This window comes from Streptopelia decaocto (genome assembly GCF_964273445.1).
Source record: "Streptopelia decaocto genome assembly, chromosome: 2".
Classification (NCBI taxonomy): Eukaryota; Metazoa; Chordata; class Aves; order Columbiformes; family Columbidae; genus Streptopelia; species Streptopelia decaocto.
Window position 1 is genome coordinate 132,016,450 of NC_138655.1, and position 26,999 is coordinate 132,043,448.

Below are 26,999 nucleotides of genomic sequence, written 5' to 3' on the forward strand. Positions count from 1 at the left end.
TGTGTGAAATAATATACCTTGGTTAGTCTATGGATGCTTCTGCCTTGCTGTCTGTGTGGTGGTTCTTTTGCTTATTCCTTGTTGCTCTTGTGTGTTTTCCTTCCTCTTTATTTTTCTTCCTTATCTGTTTTCCTGCTGCTGTCACTGAGTTGGCCATGTATTTTTCGTTACATATCATACATGCATAAAGCAATTTAAAACACTGAAAGTGCCATTTCACGTTCAACTTAACTGGATCTAGTTTCAGCTGCTGCCAAAGAGGTTTCCTCCCTCCCATCAGACACAAGCTGGTGTGATGCCGGTTCTTGTATCAGGTCTAGCAGCTAAACAGCAACTGCATGAGGAATTGGTTCGTCTTGTTGAACCGCCCTTCTGGAGAGGTACGAGTGAGAGTGGGAACGCAGGAGAAGTTGCCGAATCAACAGCTGCATGGTCCGGTGTGAGGAAGTGCATAGTGCTTTCCTGCATTTCCTTCTGTTTAGGTCGAAAGTTAATCAATATCCAAAATAATTCCTGTCCTTTTGAAAACAGTGTCATCATTCCTTCTGTGACTTCTGATTGTGTCTGTGCCTCCAGGAAAAGTTGTAAGGTTAGCTAGCTCCACTTTTGCTAGGTTTCTTTTTTGTTCTTGAGCGACTGGCAGTGACTGATGTTTTTAGATGTCTTCTGTAAACTTGCCCTGAGAGCTGGGTACTGAAATGACTTAATTAGTTTCATCTGTAGATAGTTTCAGTTGATAATCTTTAAATACTAGCGGCAGGAGTTGCTGCACTGTTTCTGTGGTTTCTTTCCTCCATTCACCTCCAAATTCATTGAAATTTGCTGGAAATATTCCATGCCCTGATGTTTGAGAATAAGCTGTTCTACTGAGTTCATAGAACTGTCTGTTGGTGTAAACTTCATTTGTAGATGTTCATGCTTGCTTTCCCTCTTCAGTGAGCAGGAGGTAGTGTATACACCTGGAAGATAGCCAGGAAGTAGTTGGCACAGTAACTCTGCGCCGAGATTTTTTGAGAGGAAGACTATGTGAGGGTAGAAGATTCATCTAGGATACTTAACTGCTCTTGGCTTCCATAGACAGGCCAGATGGGCAGACATTACGGAGCAGAGGCTTGGAAGCAATTGTAGGAGGCTCCATTCTACCTAAACATATCTGCCCCTGTCAGCAGCGTTTCACTTGTGAAGTTTCTGAGGGGTTGCAGAAGCAGCAAGCAGAGTTGTTTTCTCAGTAACATTATTCAGAAAAGACAAGGGGGAGAGGACCATGGAAGATGCTTAGAGTGATCGTGCTTTCCCAAAAGAGATGGTCAACCAAAGATATCTTGTAAGCGAAATGGGTGAAGCAGGCAAGCAAATAAGGACTGGAGGAGGGATTGGGAAGGGGGATATGAAGCACATGAGGGGGAAAGGTTTGGAATGTTTTTATAAATATTCCTATGGCATTTATCCCAGTGGAAAAAGACCATAATGTTTAAACACTTCCCCCCCTCCTCTAAGTAGAGGCATTTTTAGGCGTATCTTCAAAGCAGTGTGTGTGGTGTTGTGTGGGTGGTTTTTGTTTTCGTTTTTTTTTTTGGCACTGTCCATTCTGCCAAGAGTTAGGCATCAATGGCTCATTAAAGAGGTTGCAGTTGTCTTTTGATATTGTAGACCACTGAATAGTTTGGAGACAATGAACTAATCTCTTTTTCTTGCTTTATTTTATGCAACTGGATGGTATTCTGTCCAGAAAAACAGTTGCAAAGAACTGGAAGTTTTGAGGCTTACTGTAGCTTTGTAAAAGTTTTCATCATTTTGTGTAACATCTGTTTTCATGGTTATTTTGTCTTCATCCGTTAAGCATGCTTCATAGGAAATTTGGCCTTGTAGGAATTCAGATGTACTCTCAGAGACTACTGGGAATTTGCAGTGAAATAGTGGTTGTATCACAGTTTCTGTATTTTGTAACTGGAGAAGAGTTATGGCATTTAAGGAACTGCAGCAGGTTTAAACTTAAGAAGGAAACAGTGGGGTAACATCACAGTCTTCAGAGGAAGATGCTAGTATTCTGTTGGTGGATTTATGTTTCTTCTTGAAAATGTGCTGTATTTGCAATTTGGGATCTATTTGTTATTTGACTACTGAAAAACGCTTCTTTATGGTGCATACTCTGATCTTTGAACTTCCTCTATTTACGTTCATTTCACTTTGTAGTTTGTTAATTATGATGCTGGTAATAAAGCACTACATACTTTTAAAAATGTTGGGGAACTATCAGTAAATTTTTGAGAAATTAGATACAGTGAAAGTCATTGCAAGCAGCAGTCCAAACTGAAACTAGATTCACAATTGTGGCACTGATTGAGGTCTTGGAATTTTAAGAACAAAACAAACCCCCAAAATATTAAAATCAATGAATATAATGTTGGTAGCTGCTTCTTCGGATTCCAGTGTTTAGGCAGTAGATGCCATTAATTATGTTGGTGGTAGGTGTATAGGAGACAACTGCTCTTGCTTATTTTTGAATATAAAGGTGAGCGCTGGGGCGTGGAGCAGAGAGGTAATACTTTTAAAAGTTGTGTTACTTCCCACTCACATAAAGGAGGAGTCAGAATATTAATTTGGAGCACCAATACACTTTTTAAATCTACCATTCCCTTGGTGGCCAGGGTAGCCAGCCAGTATGTGGCTTCAGTATATGGATATATTTTGTTTTGGCACAAAATCCCTTGTGGTGGAATTGAATATTGTACATTGGTTTCCAGATGGATTTGTGTTGTAATGGGGAGAGCATGACTGAACAGAGGATTCCAGGGGTAGTCATATATGTCCAAGTAGAGAAGAAGGATCACTTCACTAGACTTCTTGGTGACACTTTTGCTGATAGAGGATAGGATGCGATTGGCTGCCTTTGCCACAAGGACACACTGCCGACTCGTGTTTATCTTACTGACCACCCTGGCTCTCTTTCTGTAGAGCTGTTTCCCAGGGAGTTCTCCCAGAGTGTACTGTGGCCCAGGGTTATTCTACCTCAGATGCAAGCCTGTACTTCTTTTTGTTAAACTTCATGAGGTTCCTGTCACCCTATTTCTCTGCCCCATTGACATCCCCCTGCACAGTACCCCCCAGTTTGGTATTCTGTGCAAACTTGCTGAGAATGCACTCTGTCCCGTCACCTAGGTTGTTAATGAAGACATTAAACAACATCGGTCCCTGTGTTAATCCTTGAAGGTTCCCGCGAAGTTGCTGAACTTTGTGCCACTGATCATGTCTTGGCATCCAGCAATCCAGTCTGTTTTCACTTACCTTATCATAAACTTATCCAGCCCATACTTCACCAGTTTTGTGATAAGTAGACTGTGTCAAAGGCCTTGCTAAAGACAAGGTACACAACATCTAAGCCCTTCTCCTTGTCCTCAACATAAGTCACCTCATCATAAAAAGCTTTTGGGTTGATCAGGCATGATTTGCCCTTGGTAGATGCATTTTGATAGATCATGACCTTCTTGGGGACTGAGATGAGGCTGACTGGCCTGTATTTTCCTTCCTTTCTGGCCCGGACTTTCCTTCTTGCAGATCCTCTTCTGCTGCCAGTATAATTTGAGAAAACATTTATGTTGGCTTTCTGTTGAGTTTTGGCTTTCTGGATTCCATAATATTGGTTGCAATACTGCCTCGTAGTCAAGGTGCCATTTGACATCACAGCTGAGAAACAAAATGTCATTTTCCTTTCTGAGACCTACAGTATTGTTCCTAGCTTTTCTCCTCCTTTTTAATAAAGAAAAAAAAAAATTCAGGGGTAGGGAGGGTTGGGGATCTTTTAACCAGACTATTTCGTTTACAAAAATAACTCCAGAAAGATATATGACATGACTGACAGTAGTTCCAGACAACAGCCTTGCTCACCAGGGACAATGTGGAAATTAATGTTTAGTCTTGTTGAGCATGTCTGTTACCGGAGGACTCTTTTCGGCAATTATACATAATGTGAATTAGCTTCTTTCACTTGAATTCCATCACATTTGTAACCTGACCTAATAAGGCAATTAGAGTCTCTCTTCATATTTAGAACGGTCTCAGATAAAAATATTCTAAAGTTGTGTTGCTAACTTAATGTTTTTAAAGTAACATTTTCATCTAGATGAGGAGTGTTACTTATTTGAGGGCGTGTAGATTTCGTATGTGCTTTTAAAATAATAAAATACTACAATAAAATACTGTACTGCATCCAAAGTAGTTTAATCTTAAAGTTTGTGGGATAATGTTGTGGTTCAGAGGACTCTGAAAATTTTGCTGCAAGGAGCAAATAGCAGATATAATAATATTACCAGTGGATTAAAGACATAAACAGAACTCCGAGGTCACTAATTTTATAGCCTGAGGAAACCAGGGTACTAAAAGATTATTCAGAAGTTAATGACTGAATCTTTTTACAGTAAACTTCAGTACTGGATTGTGTGTGTGTGTATGTATATACATAATATTTATGTATAGATGAAATATACATAACCACATATAATAAGTTTAATTCTCAGTAAAAAAAAAAAAAATCACACACATCATAGATTCATAGAATAGTTTGGGTTGGAAGGGACCTTTAAAGGTCATCTAGTCCAATCCCCTGAACTGAGCAGGGACATCTTCAAATAGATCAGGTTGCTCAGAGCCCCATCCAGCCTGGCCTTGAATGTCTCCAGGGATGGGGCATCTACCACCTCTCTGGGCAACCTGGGCCAGTGTTTCACCACCCTCATTGTAAAAAATATTCAGCCTTCTACCTAGCCTGAGTCTACCTTCTTGTAGTTTAAAACTATTACCTCTCATCCTGTGTCAACAGGCCCTTCCGAAAAGTCTGTCCCAGTCTTTCTTATAGGCTCCTTTTAAGTACGGAAAGGCTGCAATAAGTTCTCCCTGGAGCCTTCTCCAGGCTAACAACCCCAACTCTCTCAGCCTGTCGTCACAGGAGAGGTATTACATCCCTCTGATCATTTTTGTGGCCCTTCTCTGGACCCTCTCCAACAGCTCCATGTCTTTCCTGTGCTGAGGTCACCAGAGCTGCACATCCTGCAGATTTGTCTTTAAAATTGATGGTTTATTGGTCCTTTTAGAAGAAAGTATTGGTTTTAAGGAGTTTGTTTGAGAATAGTTATTTGCTTATAGCTGCTTCTAGGCAAGTAATCAAGTGGTAGAAACAAAAACTTTATTCTTTTTCAATCAAAATTTTGAAGGTATTGTCTCTTGTTTGACATGTGATGGGTTGTTAAGGAAAAGGCAAACAAAAACAAAAGCACAATAACTGCTGCTGCAGTGTGCAATTCTAAAAAGTTCATAATTTTATGGATTTTATCTTATTTTATACCTTCATGTCCCTGACAGATCTTTATTTGCAAAATGCAAGAACTTTTGCTTGGTTTGACTTTCTGGTTTTCTGAGGCTGTTGCTTTTTGAAGTTTCTGAGGTTTCCTAAAGTAGATACTCTATCATTGTCTGTCTCTTTTTTTACTTTCTTTTTTAGCTAATTCTGTCGATTTAAGATGGCACAAACTATTTCACACACAGCAACAGCTTTGAAATTGTGTGGTATCTCTGTAGAAGAAATAATGGGTTTATTTAAAGAAAAATAATCATTTTTCATCAGACGTGTTATAACCCATCTTTTTCTACTTTCTCTTCCCTCTAAAGATTGTGAACAAGAATGGATTGCCTTTGAACAGAAAGCTGGGTCCCACACCATTTAAATATATAATATTTATATTTATTTTCTTAGCAAGTAGGAGCTGATACAGGTAGTAGCATGATTTGAGCAGTAGAGTGGAGATTTGAGTTAAAGGAATAAGAAACTGCTTATTGCTTGCTAGAAAGGATGCTCAGTTGAAGATACCACTAGCATGGAACATTAGCTTAAAGCTGAAGAGATTTCTTTTCTACCTTCAAAAGCATAGCTCTTAAGGTATGAAGAAACCTTTTTAAAAAATGTGTCTCGTGCAACTGTTTTTGCAGTAGCTCTGAGCTCTGCCTCCAGGTTTTTAATTAGATGGAACATGAAGAGACAGCCTACTGCATCAGACTCCCGTGGAGAGAGACTGATTTAATATATTTCTGTCAGGATAAATACTGGGAATCTTAAGTGGTAGAAATTGTTCTATAAGTAAACTTGATGATTCTTGAAAATTTATTTGGTGGGATCATGTTTATTTAGCAGTTAAAGAAAGAAAATATTGCTGAAAGGAACTTCTCAATAACTGCTTTCTGCAGTTTTAGGCAAGAGAGTAAGAAGTTTAAAATGCTGCTTAAGTGATAATCACAAATGAAATATGCTGTAACAGTTTCTTGACTAAAGAACATGTGACATCATTATTTTTAGCTATTTAGGAGAACAGACTATTGTTTTGGTTTGGGTTTTTTTACTTTATAAAGATTCTGGGGGCTTCCCCCTCTCTCTTCTTTGCCTCTGTTTTGCACTAGTGAAACTTGAAATAGGTGTAATCTGTTTATCCAGAGACTGAACATAGAACAGTCTAGATTATCTCATTGGCTTGAATTCAAGCTAGATTTAGAGGGATTACTTTATTTTCTCCTTTTGGATCGCCTTAGGTGATCCTATCAAGCAATAAGCCTGGCCTCGTTTGGATCACCTAAGGCGATCCAAAATGCTTAGATACAAATAAATATGGATTGTTACAAAGGAGAAGGATCGCTCTCTTTGAAATTATACTAAAATGAGTTTGAATATTTAATTTCTATATTTAAGAAAGTACCTGAAAATGGGCTTGCATCTTCTATTTCCCATTGTTATCCAGGATGCTCAAGTGCTTCTTTTAAACTTGACCACAACTTTGCATCCTTTTAAACTAGATACTTTAACAGTTTTTAAAAGTTGTCAGAAAGAGTTGTCTGTCTGTGAAGGTAGTCTCATGTTTTTTGCAGTAAGATAAATACTTACTTCACTTTCAGAATAAGGTTACATGAAATGAGGCTTTTTGTCCCTTGCTGATAGTTCTGCTATGTAATAAAATAGCTGTTAGTGCTCAAAATAAATGTTAGTAAAATGAAGGTCAGTTTAAAATTTAAAAAATCCATTTCCTAATTTCATGTTCTGATCAGCAATGCTGGCAGAGCAGGTGTTGTGAGAGAGGGAAAAAAAAAATCTTGACTCTTGAATCCAGGCTGAATTTTACTCTGTTTTTTTCCCTTGAAAAGGAAGTTCAGTGTTGAAATTATTTACCATTTCTGGTACAACAATTATGAGTGTTAATCAGAAGAACGTTATTTTTCTTCATCAGCTTTATTGCACAAACCAATCATGTCAAAATATGGAACATATTTTTTCTGTTTTTATTTTAATAGTGACATTCTGGCTATAGGAAACAGGCAGGGTTTTGTTGTTTTGGGTTTTTTTTAGTAATGGAATTTGTTGCTCTTTGGAGAATACTAGCATGTTTTTTCATTTAAAGGTTTGCACTTTTAAAATTTAACTTAATGAATCATCAAAGCAGTGCAGTAATTGTGATTTTAAAATAGAGATGAAAAGTTATTACTTGTCCATGAGAGCTTTGTTAGACCACCTTGTATAACTGTGGAGGAGGGTAGGAGAAAATGGTCCCGAAGGCTTTTGTCTCGTGCAGTGTGAGAAGCAGCAGGAAAATCCAAACTAAATAGAGTTAGACGTGATTGCACTTGAATTAATCCAACTGTTAATCAATTAAGCCATTTGACATATGAAGTGTGCACTGAGCGGAAGAGGAGGAGATGAGTTGGGGAGGGGACAGATGGACTCTGGCTTAGCAGGGAAGAGGGTTTGCAGCCTCTGTAACCAGGAGGCATCAGCAGGAATACTGCACTTAGCCAGAAAAAACTTCATTGGTCTGACTTCGTAAAACTTAACATTAATTTTGTAGGGTTTATTTTTTATTTAAGAGGTGATTAGTTTATATTTATATACTTTAATGTTTTAGGCTTGCTTTGGAAAAAAATAAATCTAAACTTAAAACAATAAAACCAAAATAGACTACATAAAATTCCTTTGAAAACAAAAATTGCCAGGAGTTTTCTTGCGAATACGTTAGTAATTTGTTGTATAGATTCACTACTATTATTTTTACTTAGTCTGAAGTAGAAATGAAGCTTAGGGTTTTGCCTTGCCTTGCCTTTTTGGTCTAAGGAAGGAAAAGGGCAAAAAGAAGGAGGAGGTTAAAAAGAGACCTTCAGTGATGTTAGAAAACAAGGATATGCAGAACTCTTTTTTCAAAACCCCGCTTGACATGTCTCTTACTTCATTGCTCTAACTTTGGCAGATAGGAGAATGTAACTACGAAGGTGTTAATGGTTTATTTCACAATTGTTAAATATTTCTTGTAGTAGCATAATGTAACAATTTTGTCGCAGATGAAATTGGCTCTCCAGTTGATACAGCTTTCCAATTTTACTTGTCATGCTAGTGAAGAGACAGTAATTTGAATCCTAAAATAATGTTTTTAATCACTTGACAAAAATGACACCCACCTTAATTATAGAAAGATTTCCACGTGAACATGTTCCATTTACACTCAAAATGAAAGTCAAATTAAAAGGCAGATGTGTAGAATTAACAAAATTAAACTTGACATCTACTGTATATGCAATCCTTGACTTTTTTTTAATGTGAGCCCTGAGATGGCATTAAATACATTTGGCAAAACATCATATTAAAAAAAAATTAGTTTGAACTACCCAAATGGCAAATAATAGTTTGCTTATCACTGTCTAGTTAGGGACAGGTCAGCTACTGTCATTTTTGTAATATTAATGGACAAATGTAACTGGATGCACTAAAAGAATTGTGGGCAAAGAAGCATGTTTTTGTTTATAAATGATGCTGCTCTTTCAATGTTCAGATTATTCTTTAGTAACAAATTTGAAAGCAACCACAATGGCAACTATCAGAAGTGGTATTGTCCTTTTGAATGCTACAGCTGTAAGATTTCAGTAGCATGCTGCTGAAGCTTTAAGATTGACAAGTGGATCCTTGCAGAGCCCAGCCTTCCTGTAGGAATGTTCCTTGTTTCCTCTCCTGGCCTCTGTCCAAACTTGGAACCACAATTACTCTGAGCACGTGGGGGAATTGTGATGACAGCCAGGTGTCTGGAGCAGGAGTTCCTACCTGCAGCAGGAGGACTGTGGCATCCAGAGCCTCCAGAGATGGAACATGTGTGTCGGCTGCTGGATGGCAAAGGGGATGATAGGAAGAAAAGGACTACCTGTGGGCTGGACTTCTGGAGTAGCAGTGCTTTTGTAGTAAACGGGAAACACGTATCTTCCTGCCATTTGTAATCTAAAATTGATAGCACCAGTTTAAATCAAACAAGATACCTATATTTACCTTGGTTAATCATTTTAGTGAAAGCTGTATCAAGGCTGAGGGGTTTGTTTAAAGATGGGATAGAGGCAAAACTCTGAAAGCTTGTCAGCTGGATTAAGCAAAAAAGAAACCTATTGAAGCTGCTTTAAAGTATAGTAGGACATAGTTGTGTTTGTTACTGGAGTAAATCATTGCTGTTGTGGTTGGTACATTAAATCCTTGCCACACTGCCATTGATTTGTCTGCAAAATACTTCAGCTAATTCATAACTAGTAAATTATATCATGCATAACTGCATGCATACTAAATTACAGTGGGATTTTTCTTCCCTTAAACTTTTGAGTTAAGACTGGCTGTGTGGCCTTAGTACACAGTTTCTAGGCAGTGAATTGTGTGGGTTTACATAAGCTGCCATGTGGCCACGTTAAGTCCTGTAGTCAGTCTTACCTCAGCACCATTAGCCATGACAGTGTCCAACAGGGATCATCAAAATGCTTCATTAATTAGAAAGCTGAAGGCAAAAAAAGGGAAAGCAAATGTATATAAGAAAACAAGTTCTTTATGTACTTCTAGTAGTTGGCTGTATACTGCCAACACTCAATGGGAAAAATGGACAAAGCCTTGTCAAAAAAAAAAAAAAGCAGGTGTCATTAAGAGGTGATAGTCTTATTATCTGTAACAACTGAATCAAGCTCATGTGAATATTCACCTTGGTGTGTCACTTCCACCTGATACAGCTCTTCAGTGCACTGTTTGGGCTTACTGGCAGCCCTTTGCTGCAGTTGCAGTTTATTTCGCTTGAGCAGTTCCACACCGGGGCAGAAAATTCCTGTGAGTGAATATGATGCTACATTAGGCCTTTGTGTATATGACCTTATTAAAGTACTGCAGAACTCTTATTTGTAAGACTTTAGACATGAAAGAGAAGCAGTGGCAATGGTGGGGCTAACACATGGCATCTGTAGTGATGGTAAGCAAAAGTGGCTAAAACTTATGAGGTGGAATGGTGGTTGATCTGGAATAAAGATCTTCCACATGTGTGCACATGTAGGTATGTATACAGTGTGTACTCATACATACCTACCACAGGATTGAGGTCTATATTATTTTCTAGCATTGAGGTAACTGTCCTAGATACTTGAAATCTCATCAATAGTACCATGACAGTTCAGTTTGGAAGTTTGCGTCCCACCCTAGGGTGTGTCAGCTTCTTTCAAAGGGTCTCGATAGCTGCTGCTTACATGCCAGCATTACACCATCTCTTCAGAAGGCTGGTTTGTTCTTTCTGTCAGGAGTGAGCAGTGTTCACCCTGCAGTTAGCTTTAGCAAGGCTAGGCAGAGCTTCAGTAAATCTGACTCTATTAAAAAGTGATATTATAAATAAAACTTACTGGTAAGTTTTAAGTAGTGAGGTTTGAATTTAAATACCTGAGCTAGTTCCACAGTACTGACCAGCTGCCTAGTAATATATTTTTGTGAAGTTTGGACTTTTTTTTTTTGCCTTTAATAGTTGATTTTTGACATGGTAAAGGAACTTCAAAGTTTTCAGTTTTGTCTGGGAGTCATACTGCTTAAGTCCCTTCAACAAATGTGAAGTTACGGGAAGTTTTATTTATAGTCAGCTTAAATGGAACCATGCTGATGTTTAGATCCCTTTTAATGTCTCAGAATCCATGACTATAAAACACTCATCTAAAGTATACAAGAATTGGGCTAGTATCTGTTGTACTTACTACAGTGTACCAAGTTATGTGAGTTTTAAGAAATCCTATCAAAATACCAAATGAGATTTGAATCTCTGTAGCCATATGCTAAATTGCAAAACTAGAGCATAGGACAAAAGGTCATTGTTTTATCTGTTAGAATTATAGAACTTTCATTGTTAATTATGCATTCATGCAACTCTGAATATGCATTCCGCCATCTAGTTTAATTAAGTTTTGTCAAGTCACTGAGAGTCCTTATCCCATATTTAGAACTTAAACTTTTTTTGAACAATGCCATTAAGCATTCTGATTTTTTTGACAAAAAAGACCATCATTAAATGTGATCTTTTATGTGCATATCTTCTGCTTGCTTGTATTGCTCTGCAGAAGTGTTAAAATGCATTTCTGAGGGCATGAATACGAAGAATCTTCTTTGTGTATTGAAATGTAGATGTATAATGAGAGCTCATGTCTTTCTTAGATAATTGTTGTATTTGACAGTTTTCTTTAGATTGGTGTCCTGCTCTCTCTCTCCTCCCCATCCCCCAAGCAGTTTGTCTATGCATGTACTTATTATGAGTCAATGAAATCTTCTATTCAACTGGGGCCAAGTTTGTTTTTTCTTTATTGTAGCACCATTTTTTGGCATTTTAGCTGTGTGGATTGTATGGTTAATATCATCTAATAAAACACTTTTTCAGCTTGAAGAGAACTGAATCCCTTCCAATCCAGTTTTTGACTTGCAGCACTTTTTAATTAAACACATAAGTATGTAGACAAGTGTATTTTTTTCCAGCCTCAAACACTAAGAGAAAAGCCACTATAGCTTCTCTATCTCTCTCTAAGAAGCTTTAATGAGGAAGAAAATAGAATTTAATCTCAATGTTTCATTAAACTTACATTAAAATAGGAATAATTAAATTCTGATTATTACAGTTTACATCTATGAAACAGTCTCTCTTTAGAGCTATGATTTTGCTTTTGGGCAGTCTGATGTCTTGCTCTCGGTAAAGAACCAAAGCTGCTTCATGTAGGAGCCTCATTTATATTATTTTTCATTGTTTATAGAATTTTTAAAACTTTTTTTGTCAGGAAGTTGATTTTTCTGAATCCCTTGCCTAAGATGGAAAGATGAAGTCTAAATAGTCCCTTTAGAGAAATAAGAGCTGTAGTCCAGCTTCCCCTGTACTCCATATTAAAAGCTAAAACAGGGCTCTCTGCAGAGATCAAACACCATCCTTGTTTTCTACATGTCAAACTGCAAGACGAGTTTATTTAAATACTTTCTTAATGTTACTTGTTGACATCACAGTTGTCTGAGTTCCCATCAGGGTGTCATTGGATCACGGCTAGGAAAGGCGTAAATTAGACAACAAAAAAAGAAAAGTTGAGAACCTTGGAGCTGGAAACAGTTTTGGTGGCCTATAAATACTTGTCATCATCGCTTTCACACTCCTGGGACTTGGCTGAAACATGCTTTCCATATTGAACTCGAGACTAGATTGAATTTGATTTATATAATCTTTGTTGACTGCATTGCAGTATTGTGAAGGTCCAAAACTATTGTAGCTCAGTTCAGTCACGTTTTCACTACCCCACTCTTTAGATTACCCTGTGTGTATGTGGATATACATGCATACATGTATCTATCTAGATAGATCAAGTGTGTGCGTATGTATTCATGTATATGAATGCACTTACACTGTAATCTATGTTGGCACGATAACCTGAACTTTGCTGCGTTTTTCATAGTCCTGGTGAATCTGCCGGCACAGGTAAGGTTTTGTCTGCTGTGTTACGTAGCCAACAGCCCCCAAATGCCACCAGCCCCACAGATGCGCTTGTGGCTGCCTTCAGCTGCATCACGGGCTTCCCAAACAACTCTCATCTCCCCCCGTGGCCAAAGTGTCAGTCCTGCCTGCTAAGACTGATCTTTTTCCAGGAACATGGTAATACCTGCATGGAGAAGATGCTCAGCAGTGATCCCGCTTTTTTATGTATTGAATTTGCTGATTTAAAAATAGAATTGTATTTAGATATGTCAAAGAACTGTTGATTCTTGATTTCTGTGGTAAAAATTGTTAGATACAGTAGCCAGTTTCTTAAGTTTCCATCTCTTTTGTGTTAAGGAAAGAGTAAAAGTAAATTTGCACCAAATATCTGGTGTGCCTGCTGACCTGTGTGTGACTTGACTGGAGAAAGGGACACTTTTTTTGGTCTTGCAACTGATTTGATCTATGGAAGAAATAGCCTTGCTTGGCTGTGGAAAATTACATGTTTAATTGTGTGAAATTACGTTGTATTAATCTCTCCCTATTCTGTTACAAAGCCTGGCAGTAGTGGAGAATTTCACAGGGGTAAAAAAAAATGGATCTCAAGAAATAAAAGTACATTAAATGAGAACAGAGAAGAGAAAGAAATAATACTTTAAAGGGCGATAGTTGCATCTGAATCAAGAGATGGGTAACAATATTTGAAAGAAAAATGTTCTAATGTTGGCTTAACTGGACTACTAGCCCACAATATAACTTGATAGCAATATGCTTTTAAAAAATTAAGATCACTTTTACTGCATCAAGCAAAACTTATTTCATATGTATCAGATATGTATAAAGCTTTGTAGAAACTACAAATACTGTTTTGGAGACTTAAAGTTGTACAAATATCATATTAATTATTCCTTTTCCATGTGTTCTTGTTTACAGGCCAGTCTTTCCATATGGGGATGGGGAAGTCTTGGTGTTGTGCTTTTTCTAGTAACTTTTGGACCCTTCGCTATATTTTACTTAGCATTTTATATCCTCTGCTTTGTGGGTGGGTAAGTATACTACTTCATGTTTTGTATAATTCACTATGAAAGTAAAATTTTAATGTGTATATTAGAAAGTAGTTTGCTCTGAAAGTCTGAAGTGACTTCTGTGTGATTAATATTTCCACATTTGAGCAGCTCTTTATGAGCCAAGTTTTTTTCTTGAGATCTTGATTTTATCAAAAGTTTTTTTTTTTTTTTTTTTTGCTATTGAATAGTGCTTGTACTACATTTGCCCAGGCAAAAATAAGATTTTTGGTTAAAAAAAAACAAAACAACACCACCACCCCAAACTATTTACAACAGGTGTTGGAGAACAAATACATAAAACCAATGTTTAACTTCATAACTTTCTGTTACAGTGTCAGTTCTTTTCCCAAGTACTTTCTAAGTAATTATGTCCTCTTATCACAGTCTCATTTTCCTACCTAAGATACTTCATTCATGAGAAAAGTGAATGGGTGTTTTCCTGGGTGTGTGGAAATGATGCTGCATCTTGAACAACTAGATGAGTTCAGCAGCTGCAGACTTCTTGTATTTTATCTATAGACAGCAAGGGAGCAAGCAGGTGACATTTTTATAGTCTTTAGCCATCATTATTTCATTGTATTTTATAATGTCTGTCTTGTAACCATTATAACTTTTATTTTTAATGCCAAGTCTAAATGTATTAGTGAGACATTTCTCTTTACTCTTGCTCATAAGGCTAATTTTCAGGATGGTAACACTTGTAGGTTCTCAAAGACCTACTTGACTTCTAACGGGGTGTCTGGGCTATCTTTAGGTTTTTTTTTTTTCCCTTTGAAACATCCTTTTAACCTTCCTATTGGATACAGTACAGAATATATGTGTGTTCCTGTATGTCTCATAAAAAATGTAAGAGTTTAGTAGCTAGAATTAGAGCTGCTACACTTGGGTTTCAGCTCTGTGAAACTTGGAATTCCATCTCTGAGAAATCAGAGTAGTCAGTCTACCAGAGAGAGGATTTAATTGAAATAAAACTAACTTCAGAGTCAATGCTTTTGTCCTGTTAAGTCTTGATACATGCATGATTGGCATATTTTGCTGGCTCTTTGTCCAGGGCAGAAGGCAAAGAGTTCATCCAAAGGGCAAGAGTTTGCTCCATTTACTCTTTTGTATTACTACTTCCTTAGTGTTTGGAGTATGAAAAATAATGTGGGATATTATAATTTATTAGAAGCTTGTCCTTCTTGCTCAGTTTCATTTGCTTGGTTTTCCAAAGCCCACGGTCCCAGCAGCTCTCATGGAATGTGTCTGAAGTCGACCACAGCTTCCTGCTGTGACAGCCTCTGGTGCCTGAGCTGGCTCCTTCCCAGCTCACCTCTGATAGCTCTTTGCTGTCATACTTTTGCTGCTTTGGTTCATTTTTGTAGCTAGTCGGTGAACATTGATCTTCTTAGGGATAAATTAGTCTTGTGGTATTATATTTGTTCAAGCAGAATTTGTATCCATCTTCCTATTATGTCATTACTTGGGTAGATAAAAAGTTGCAGCCCTTCCAGTAGAATGCAATTACTTGGCAGCTTTAACATACGCATCTTCTTGGCCAAGACTGTGGTCTGGCCCTTTTTTACACTATTAATCTTTTTCAAAGTCACAGACCTACTTTGACTTTTAACATTCAGCATACAGATCTGTGAGTGCTACCTAGGTCAGATAGATTTTTGTCTAAATTATTCTTGCCAGCCTTTTATTTTTGAATTAATTCCTGTGAAGTTATGCAAAATACTGGGTACTATTTCTCTTGGAAACCAGCAGAAATGAATGTTATGAAATAAGTTTTTACTTACGATTAGCAATTATATATCATAACATCATTTATATAAATTAAGAAAATAAAAATCGGATTCTGGTTTAATATTATAATACTTTCCTTAATACTTTACCCTTATCTGGAGCAAAATAACAATTTTGGACATGGAGTTTTATGTTAGAATTTTATGTTTAAAGTTGGAGTCCTTATCCAATTTGGCATGCAGTTTTCTAGCTTTTTATTACTTGCTCAAAACCAGTGGCATATATCAGCAGTTTCTGACTTCCACTAGCTGGGAGTTCACTTCTGTCACATTTTGCAGTTCTAACAAAAGAAAATGTTGAATTGTGGCTGGTTGCACCCTTAGTATTGACCTGACCATTTAAAGTATATGCCAGTGAGTTGCAATGGGAAACAATGTTGATGCCATAGCTTTGTCAACACGATCAATCCGTTCATATGGTTTCCCTTCTGTTATATGCTAATTATTTCTTTTTTATTTACTCTTAGCTGTGTGTTTCCTCTTACATACATATCTTGTAGTAAGTGTACTGTTGTGTGGATGGAAGGATACTGAAATAATTAATGTGTACAAATGAAAGCTTTAGATCAAAAGCTGTCTTTGTTTTGTTTCAAGACTGATTTATAGAATATTATATTTTTTTTTTTTGGTTTGTAGTATGTCCCTTTACAGTTTGGAATCTATTAACTCATTGCTTAGGAAGCTGAGCTCTTTCCACCAAAAGCAGGAGGCAAAAGATACTGTTTCTTTAACCTGTGTAGTCAATGTCATTGTGAAGTGTTCATATTCATGAAATTTTTTTGTCTTCAAGTATTGGTGCGAACCTCTTAACCTGAGTGCTGGGCCCGTCTTACCATCTGCCTTTTCTTTGTACCTTGTATGTTTCTTACCTTACTCTCTCTCCTTCCCTCTTTCCATCCTAAGGGAGTAAAATAAAAATAATCTGAATCGTGGCTCTGGCAACAGGCTTAGCTTTCCAGTGTTGTGAGAATTGAAATTTCTTGGACCATCCACTGCTTTGCTGTTTAAAAGAATTTGCTCTGTCGTCTAAAAACATAATTATTGATACTTAATCATACCCACATATATGTGACTGGCTGCCTGCACTGATGATGCTAACTGCTGACCAAATCGGGAATGGTTCTGAAGCTGTTTTTTGACTTTCACAAACCATTCAGCTGAGTCTGTTACTTTTTAGACTTGATGGGAAAATGTAGACTTCATTTTTCTATCTGTCACCTTTGTTCTGTTGTTAATCTGCCTCTGTGTAAATGTGGTCTTCCAATAATCTTTGGAAAAACTCAACAAAAATTCAAGTAAAATACAATATTTTTCTTTTTTTTCTGCTTTGTTCATTTAGAAGAAAGACTAAAATGATTTCTCATTTAGTGTGTTGAATATCCTCTTGATGAATTCATCTACCAATTTGTACTGAATGGTCAGGCTGTATATACCTCTTTAATGCGCCCAAGATTTTAAATTAGAGAATAAAATGTATTAATTTCTGCTACAGTGGCAAATGCTCCTAGCGTTCCTTGCTTAAGAATGAAAATACATAGAGGCATCTAAGAAACTGAGCATATACTTAAATTATTTTGGTAGCATATTAGTATTTTTAATTAAGTTATTCACTTTAGAAATGTCATAATATTTGAGAGAAAACATATATATAGCCAGCTATTTCCAAGATTCACTCTTTTTAAATAGGAGAAAGACCTCTTCCCCAGGTTGCTGATGCATGCTTGAAGTTAAAACTTATTTTTAGCCAAAAAAAAAAAGGTGTATACTCTTTTATTTAAAAGAAGACTGATGTTTCTAATAGAAAAGTGATAGATAATGAAAACTCAAACATTTTAATAATTAAAAATAAACCAACAAAACACCTGTCTCTCCAAGCCAAAACATTAGTTAACTTCTAAGCATAGTGAAAATAATATTGAGAGTTTTTGTCCTTGATCTGAGTTATGATGCTACTAGCACCATTGGTGTTACAGTCATAAAGCTGTCTGGAAGTATCTGGAGCAGAAGAGTAATTAGACCTTTATTTTTTGTCCTCATACAAAGGAAGTACATGTGCTTGGCAGGTCAAGATGACTGTGAGAGAATCAGAGTATCAAGTTAAATTTTCTTACGCATTTTCACATTACCAGTAATAATTTTATGTACCTTTTTTTTTTCTTTCTCCTGGCATTGTTCCAGTATAAATGACCACCTCCCTGCTTCTTAATTACTGAGCCTCTGGGGTACTTAAAAAGAATGTTTGCCAATATGGGAATTAAAACCTTCAAACAGTGTATTTTACCTCAGTGAGGAATTTTATTCTAATCATTTAAGAGTATTGTATATCAGCAGTGATTGATATTAATAGAAGATACTGTTTTGTCATGTTTCAAGCTTGAAATAACTTGAGTTCCTGTGGTCACGAATGTTGGTCAGCTGGCCTTCGAATTGACTGCTTGAAATTTGTGTAAAAAGCTGTGTGTATTTTGCCATCCCAAGGCTAGTCTGAGCAGCAGTAACTTCATATTATCCTTTTTTTAATGCTTGACTTTGTTCAAAGACTACATACTTTGGTTTTGCTATAATTGGCACAGCCTTTAGGTTTTCATCTATTTCTTAGTAAAACCAGCTTTCTGTTTATATGTTTTTGTATCCTAGTGTCGTAAATTGTAAGTTAATTAATGCTGTTGTAGCAAAGTTGAATTTTTGTAATGGTTGCTTTTTCCTTATGCCTTCATTATATCATAAGGAAAACAATAATAAAATTAACTGCTGTCCTGCCTAACAATAAGTCATAATTTAAATATCATTGTAGAATTGTGAGGAAAGAAGATAATGAATTTCTGATCTAACGTTCTAAATGATCCAGGAGTGCATTTATTTAGATTTTGCATGCTGAATTAATTAAAAACAACAAGAACAAAAACCCCAACATCCCAAAAAACTCACAAACCCCCCAAAAAACTTTGGTTTTGATGTTTTCCTTGATTCTGTTCTCATGCAGCCTGACAGGACTACTGTTTGCTTTTGTTTTGTTTTGTTATTTTTTCTTTGCAGCTTAAAAGGAGTTCCCAGTTTAAAATTTTCTTCTTGTTTAAACATATGCAGTCAGTAGTTAGTTACTATACTTACTGTATCGGTTTCTTCCTGTTCTGTGTTTCTGTGGCTTGTGTGTGCTACACTTCAGTGGCCTAAATGTATCTGTAAAGAGTTTATTTCTTCATAGTGTTGAAGTAAAAGAATCTTTGTATAAATACAACCAGAGCAGCTTATGTGTGTACTGCCCCTCTTTCTGTGTACTAATATTTGTGAGCCCAGGTAGCATACCATCACCTGCTTCTCATGCAGCAGGCTCCCTAGTATAGACTGTGCTATATAGTTCTGCTGTGTGATAAGAATATATTTAGACTGATAATAAAAAAACTGGGAAACTTCGTCTTTAGCATTGTGTCAGTTATTTTGAGCAGCATGCTGCACTGTGAAAGACCACTGTACTAGGAGAGTAAACAGTGAGAATTGGCATATATTGCCATTCTGTAACTTGCAATGAAATACTGGGGGCTGGGGAGAAGATAACTGTTGTTCTAGCTGACCCTTCTTTTTCCATTTTAGGGGTTTTGTGGTTACTCTTTTATTTGGAAAAAGCAACTCAGAAAAATACCTTGAGCAGTGTGAACATTCATTTCTTCCTTGTACATCAGTTGGGATCCCTAAGGTAAGGAGAGTTTACTGATCTAAACACCTAGATCAGATTTTATGACTTTGAAAATTAGAATAACACTAATAATCAGTTTTAATCTGGGAATTGTACCTGTTTCACATGGTAAAGAATCCTGGGTTTATGTTTTCAGTCCTCTGCAATGTGCAAGTGAAATGAAATAATTTTTCTTTTTGAAATAAAAGCTTTTTAAGCATTTATGGAAAGGTTGTTTCAAGTATTGTTTCTGGCTTCATTTTGAGAAATGAGTAAGATGTAACCACCTAATATTATCTGTGAGGCAATTACTAAACCGTTCCTTCCTAGACTACTTACATGTGTTTTTTGGAGAGGAGAGTGGTAGCTCCTTCTTGCTTTTTCTTGTGCAATTGTTGCGAATATTTAAGATTCTTCCATCAATGGATCTGTAGTCTCACCGGTTCTGATTCTTTTGGTTGTGGTCACAAAGTTGCTTGCCTAGATAAGAAGATTAAACTGTTAAGTCTAGACTTACAGTACTCCAAGCATGTAGAAGTTATTGTCTTTGACTGTCTTTAAGACCAAGTAAAAATCCTGGAAGTGTATACAAAGTAGTGGAGCAGGAGTGGGATCCCCTTTTCAGCTCCTTTTTTTCTGAGTTGTTAACAGGCACATAATTGCAGTTGATGGACCTAAATTCAGGGTTCCTAATTGGATAAATCTGCATTTGTTTAGTACAGAATAAATTATTAATAGCCAAGAGGCTGAAAAAGGGCAAGTCAGCCATCAACTAATGGTTCTGTTCCATTAATGAAACTTCATTTTAGGGGCCTAGATTCTTAGTGCTGGATAGACTTTAGGTCTTACATAATATAGCTTGTGGAGTGTTGCTTATGTCTCATGTTTTGAGAGCAGATTTATAAGAAGTTTTACTGTCTTTTTCATTTTCTCTACATTGTTGAAACTTTTTTTACATTAATGTTGCTTCTTTGAGCTCAGTAAATATGTTCGCTCTGGTTGCTTTATAAAACAATAAAATATTTGGAGTTTTTTGTGTGTGTAATCCTCACAAATTCAGTAATTTATCTTCTGATTTGAGTGTGGATTATTGACACATCACTTTTGTCAACTGGCCTGTCTCGACTAGTCTCTGGGTTTGTTTTTTAGTGCAAAGGTATTTATTTTTAGCTGGCTTACCAAATGCTGTTTGAAGTTGTTCTCCAGCTAAAATGTTTTTGTCTTCTACAATAGCATTTTGTATTTCATTTTTGCCACTGTATTAAAATAGCATTGGATAGTTTAGCTGAGCTTTTCAGTAGCAGTGCAAGAAGAGTCCTAATCAAAATCAAATGTGTGGTTCACTTGGGATTTGTATTTGCCGTTTCTGTATTAAATTTCTGCTGACTTACCTTTATTGGAAAGTAACATATTTAACTTGAAATAGTTTTTATGTTTAAAACCATTGTGGTCCTAAGTGGTCTTGAATAATGAATATTCTTTCAAATGGCTAATGTATAGGATATGCTGCTTTCGTGAACCAAGTACAAACCAAACTCACCTCAAGATTAAGTTATTTTGTGATACTATATTTTCAGAAGTAATCAGGTGATGTAGGTTCTTTATAAGAAGCTCTTTTCCCCAAAGGCAGTTGGAGTTGTGTTGATTATAATTCAGAGCACCAAAATTGGGGGTGAAAATAATGTGTAGAATGTACCAGACTCTTAAGTTACAATACAGGATTTTGTGCACATAGGTTTCCTTGTTGCCATTTACTGTACTTATTAGTGAATATATAATGAATGCCTTATGTTAAAGATATATAGTTATGTAAGTTTGATGTAAGATTATTTACCTTTCTGCTGGTTTTTGTTTGTTTGCATACATGTAGGAAGGTTAAAAATTAGGATTAAACCTGCTTTTCCTTGTGCAAGTTTACTTTATATAACTGTTGTGTCAGGAATGTATTTGATGATGCTATAATGTACTGGCTCTGTTAAATACACAGTTGGCTGCAGGTTTATATTAAAATAATGTTGAATGAAAAGCAAGTTTAGAGCCTTCTGAACTGTTAACTGGAATGCCATTTTCAATAAAAAAATATAGATCCAGTCCATCTTTACCAGAAGTGTGGAGTTATCATAATGATGTCTCTTATGCTTCATCCGAAAGACAAGGAGTTTCTGTAGGCTGGGTACAATATTGCCAAATTACTATGGCATAAGTTATCACTGTTGTAAGTGCTATTTGCATATTTGATCCCTGACCAGTCTGTGAATCTATTTATTTTGCGTCATTTGGTCATATGCTCTATTATCAATTTGATGCAGATGTGTAAATCCCCTGTGTCTTGTCCACTCATGAAAGCCCATGACCTGTTGACTGCAAGTATGTGATTTGGGAAATAGTGGCACAGTCCAAATGGGGCATTTTTCCTATTTAACAGTTACCTAGTGTAGTTTCAAAAAAGGACTTAAAAACTATCTATTATGCAGTCTGGAGTCTTCTCTGTCACTGCACTTAGGTACTTGGTTTTCTTGTACGCTGGTGCATCGCACTTTGCAGAGTGTACATCCCACGTTCCTCATAAGTGCTTCCTGCCTGCTCAACATGAAGTGAGTAGGTGTCAAATTTAACAATAATGAATAATATTAGTTTTTCCTAACTAGTGATTCACTACTGGTAGAGTATGGCAGACTACTGTTTTGTATGAAGTGACAGTCAAATCGGAAAGTTTTCATCATGTGAGTTGGGTGCTTTCTTTTAAATTCATCTTCTAAGTTGGTGTCTGGAAGGTTGGGCTTAAAACTGGCAGTGCTTTCCAGGTGAGAGCTGTGGTCAGCTGTGGTAGCTGCAATGAAATAAAAGCAGTTATTCTAAATTTTAAGTGTCTTTAGACATATCAAAAGCAAATGAAATTGTACTGCATGTACAAGTATTTCACTGGAGAGGAAGGAATATGAAAGAATTATCTAGCCTTGTAGTTGGCTCTGCTTTGAGCAGGAGGTTGGACAAGATGAATTCCTGAAGTCCAGACCCAAACTCGAAACCCATGAGCCTATGAACATTCAGATTTTTACCAAGTTTTTACAAAGTAACTTCGTGTATTCTCTGTGTCATTGCCTTTTTTTTTTTCTTGGCTGCTGCTTTTTTTGCTGCTGCTTTTTCTTCCGTGTTTTCCAAATGTGGTTTTATGCATGCAGTCTTCAGACTCTTTTAACTATTTTTTTTTGAAATTTGAACTATGTTGAGCTTAGTAAAATACTTAATAATTCCATTCTGTACTTTTTGGGATTTTTGACACTGTCAAGACAAGGTACTTTGCAAATTCACTAAAGCTGGAGTGTTGTTTGAATATGAGTGAACTTTATTCATATTAAAGTAGCATTGAACCATTGTCTTGTCTTGAAAGTAAAAAATATACAGGATTTTGCAACAAAATACTTTTGTGTTGTGATATGCACTTGGTGTAAGTAGTAGGAGGAATGTCTTCTGGCCTCAGGTGTTTCACTGCCATTCACTGTTAACTGGTTTGAATGAGAGATACTTAGGGGAAGTCATGTAGAATAGAAACACTGAGCATGTGGTTTAAAATGTTTTCATTTATAGTTTTTGACAGTTCTTCTGTTTCCGACAGAGGCATAACTTTCTCTCTATATCAATGAATAAAATAACTTGATTTTTGAACAATACTGTAGGATGTTGCATTGTTATTTCTGTGAAAATAAAGGGGTTTATTGTAGATTTCGTCTTAAGTTTGTAGAAAGACACTATATTAGTCTACTCAGAGAAGCACTGCTAAAAAGTTTACTTCTTCAGTATGTCACTTGTCGAAAGTCAGCTCTGATGAAGTAATTCTAACTGCTTTGAGTTGCAAGTCCTTCTGGAAAATTATTTTTTTGCCCCGTCATTGATTACTTTTTAAAGACTCATCTGTCAAGTAGTGGTAGTATAAAAGAGTAATTTCTCTTCTGACATACAGCATAAATTACAATGGGTAAAAAACCTGAGAGAAAAACAAAGAAACAAAAAACCCCACAAAACCAAAACAAGAAAAATACAAAACAAACAAACAACCCCGAACAACAACGAAAAACCCTAAACCTACAGAACAGTTACCTGCCTGAAGTTGCACAGGAAGTTGATAATCAAGTATGGAACTGGGGTTTTAAATACAAACTCTCTTGTGCTGCTGTTGTGTCCATCCCCTGCCTCCTTTTATAACTATTTGAGTTTTATTTCTTTCTGATCTAGTATTTTAGCAAACTTGCCCTTTTATGGTAAGCAAGAAGTAGGTTTTCAGGTTAGTTCCTCATCATTATTTACTACATAGTGAAAATGAAATATATTATTGTTGTCCAGAGAGGTGGCAGATAGCCCATCCCTGGGAGGATTTGAGGTTGGGTTGGATGGGGCTCTGAGCAATCTGACCTAGCTGACGATGCCCATTGCAGGGGAGGTTGGACTAGATGACCATTAATGGTCCCAACCCATCCTATGATTATATCTTATCTACTCTATAAATTATAATAATGGGGAGAATGTTCTATAAAGTCGTTACTGGAGGTATACATATGTCAGAAACAGTCGAGCTGTTTTTTAGTTTTAGCTAAAACCTTCAAAGTTACATTTCCTAATCTCTTTCAAGTGCATAGAAGAAATGAAACGTGAAGCCAGACCTATTAAGATTGACAGAAGACTGACGGGCGCGAATATAATCGATGAGCCTTTGCAACAGGTAAGCTCTAACCAGGACTGTTCAACTTATTTTGGCAAGTATTGACTACATAGTATCTAAATAGTTGAGATAGAAATAGAAGTTGAAAAATTTTATTACATTTGAGAGTGGTAAGTGAAAAAACATGGAGGATGAGCCAGGATATTGGGCAACATTTGAGTCTGTTTTCTGTATATTATAGTTTCTCAGCATAGCGGTAATGGATGCATGTAAACCAATATGAAAAAGGGGTTTCAGTATGTGAGTTTCATTGTTTCACTCACAATTTCATAATGGTAGGGGAGTATAGTTCACTATGCTAACATTTTAAGAAACGTGATGTTGCATTATCAGGCACAAAAAGCTATTTTATGTTTTGTTGTCTTTTGTTCATTAGTTTGTCTTTATTTTTTCCTTTTGAATTTCAGGTAATCCAGTTTTCCCTGAGAGACTATGTGCAGTATTGGTATTACACACTAAGTGATGATGAATCGTTTCTTCTGGAAATCAGGCAGGCTCTTCAGTATGCACTTGTTCAGTTTTCTGCCAGGTAAGATTATGTGTATTTACATCAATATGCTGTCTAAGCAAGTGAGCAAATACCTCTGTGGATTGTGTGGTAGCAGATAAATGATTAAGTTTATCTATTGGCATAGTTCAGTGCATTTTACAGAAAGAACATGTAAAATTTTAAGATCATAATCTAAGAACTACAATCTGTTGCTGATCCCTCAAGGAATGAATGGAGAATGATGTTTGTAGTCATGCTCTTTTGCAAAATGGCCTTTTCAGAATTTAGATTAATGTCTAAAATTACCAAATAGCTTTTTCTCTGCAACTGAAGCATTGAGTTGCACAAATCATCACCTTTTTATATGCAGGTGTGTTTCATATAAACAGCAGGGCTGTTCCCAAGGTAAGTCAACTTGGAAGCCTTTAATTCAAGTGTCTGTATCAACTCAGATAACTTTTGAAAGTGGTATTGCTCTTCAATATGTAACAGCAATGAGTACTTTTAAAGGAATGGTAATCTGGGGAACAAAATAATATGTCACAAGTGTAAATCTTTTCTAAAAATAGGGTTGATTCACAATAAATGGATAGTTTGTTAATTGTCTCATGTTTTCTTCTGCTGTTGCTTAATTGTGTAGCAGGAAGTCAGGGAACTTGCCTGGGAAATTATTTATCTTCTTTAGTATGGCTGATTTCTCAGCCCAGGTACCTCATGCTTTTATATTCCTCTTTTCTTTCTTAAGTAATGATTTCAGGTATTTGTCCCACTGTGCTGATTGTTATCTGTTGTCTCTTCGGAAGAGTTTGTGGGTCATCCAAATATAGTAAACTTCTTAGCAACTTTGAGGTTTTGTTATCCCCTCCGTCTGACTGGAAAATGTAGGTCAGTGTGCTTTTCTGTCAAGAAAAGTCAAGATTGAGAGCAAGGTTTAATGCTAGGAAAAATTCATTATCATAATATCTCATTAATTGTGAAATAATGGAAACCCTAGGAAACAGTATTGGAAATAGTGAAAACAAGGCTAAATAAACGGTACCTTACAGCAAACAATCCCGTGTTTACATGAAATGGACCTGGCTACTCAATTTCAGTGTTCTTGTGTATTTGACAAAGTTACTTCATGAAGAGTATCGACCACTGGGTTTGTGTCAAAGCAGGTTAAATGGGTGTGTGGGTTTTGTTTTGTTTCGTGGGGTGTTGTTTTGTTGTTTGTTTGTTTTGTTTTTTTTCCTTGTAATATAGCTCTTCAGAAGTAGCCACCACTCCCATGCAGTTGTGGTGTTCTGCACAAATCAAATCTGTTTCATAGGGCTGCAACAGTTCATTGTTATTATTAAGATAAAATGATATTGTGTATTTATAATGACTGTAGTTGGATATAGCTGTAGCAGTCTTAGATTAGTGTTAGCATGTCTAACTTCATGCGAGCTTCTGGAGAGAATGAGTACAGGGAGATATATATATATATATTTTTTTTTTGTTCTTTTTTTTTTCTTTTTTCTTTGATTGGCACATTTGGAAGAATGATGTAAGGCTGCCACCTAGTGCTTGTGTGTGATTTGTTGATTGAACAGGTGATTGGTCTGGATTATTGGTGGTTTTGGTTGGTGGCCTTTTGAGACAGCTGAGAAGAATTTTCAGAGGACAATTATTTTGTTTAGGTGCCTCCCAAAATGATAGAAAGGATGACTGAGGAGTATTTTAGTTTTAGGTTGTAGATGTTAGTAGGCTGTGTATATCAGGGTTTTTCACAGATATTTGACAATATAGTGAATCTGAACACTATTTCCAGATATGAATGTTTACCTTAAAGTAAATCAAGCATAAATATTAATGTGGTGCAAGAGTGGTGTTTTACAATATTTTATTTGTATTCAGTGAATAGGCGATTAGGAGACTGATTTAGTTATTTGTTTTTCCATGTTTGGTATCAGTATGGCTCTTGGCAGGGCTGAAGGAGAAGTAGAAATGTATTATTGTTCTTTGTATTCAGGATAAAATAATTCATTCTCATCGATGCCCTTTTCTGATAGGTCAAAGGAAATAGACTGGCAGCCTTATTTCACTACACGACTTGTTGATGACTTTGGCACTCATCTTCGAGTTTTCAGAAAAGCTCAGCAAAGAATAGCAGAGAAAGGTGATCAGATGAAAGGTAATGTAATGAGTTAAATACTTTTTGCTTTGGATCCGAGTAGCCAGGTATCTTCTTGCATGGAATATAGTTAGCTTTATTTTATAATTCAAGCTTACTCTCAAGTTTCTGATCTTTACAGAAAAGTATGTTTCTTTTTATTTTCTTTTGTATAGACCAAGCTGAGGAACTTGTAGATACATTCTTTGAGGTTGAAGTTGAAATGGAAAAAGAAGTCTGTCGTGACCTAGTCTGCACTTCTCCCAAAGATGAAGAAGGTCTCTCAATATTATCCTCTGAAGTTATTTTAGTATAGCAGACTAAATTAAAATAC

General features: G+C 36.3%; 1 protein-coding gene across 2 annotated transcripts in view; it reads left to right on the plus strand.

The window, feature by feature from the left end:
* SNX13 (sorting nexin 13) overlaps positions 1-26,999 on the plus strand; it is a 68,912-nt gene that overhangs the window by 8,492 nt on the left and 33,421 nt on the right. For both annotated transcript variants that reach the window (XM_082045712.1, XM_082045711.1), the window contains exons 2-7: positions 13,728-13,840; positions 19,240-19,342; positions 23,949-24,038; positions 24,446-24,567; positions 26,565-26,686; positions 26,842-26,943. In XM_082045712.1, the coding sequence (XP_081901838.1) occupies positions 13,728-13,840; positions 19,240-19,342; positions 23,949-24,038; positions 24,446-24,567; positions 26,565-26,686; positions 26,842-26,943 (652 nt within the window). The remainder of the gene's footprint in view (positions 1-13,727; positions 13,841-19,239; positions 19,343-23,948; positions 24,039-24,445; positions 24,568-26,564; positions 26,687-26,841; positions 26,944-26,999) is intronic.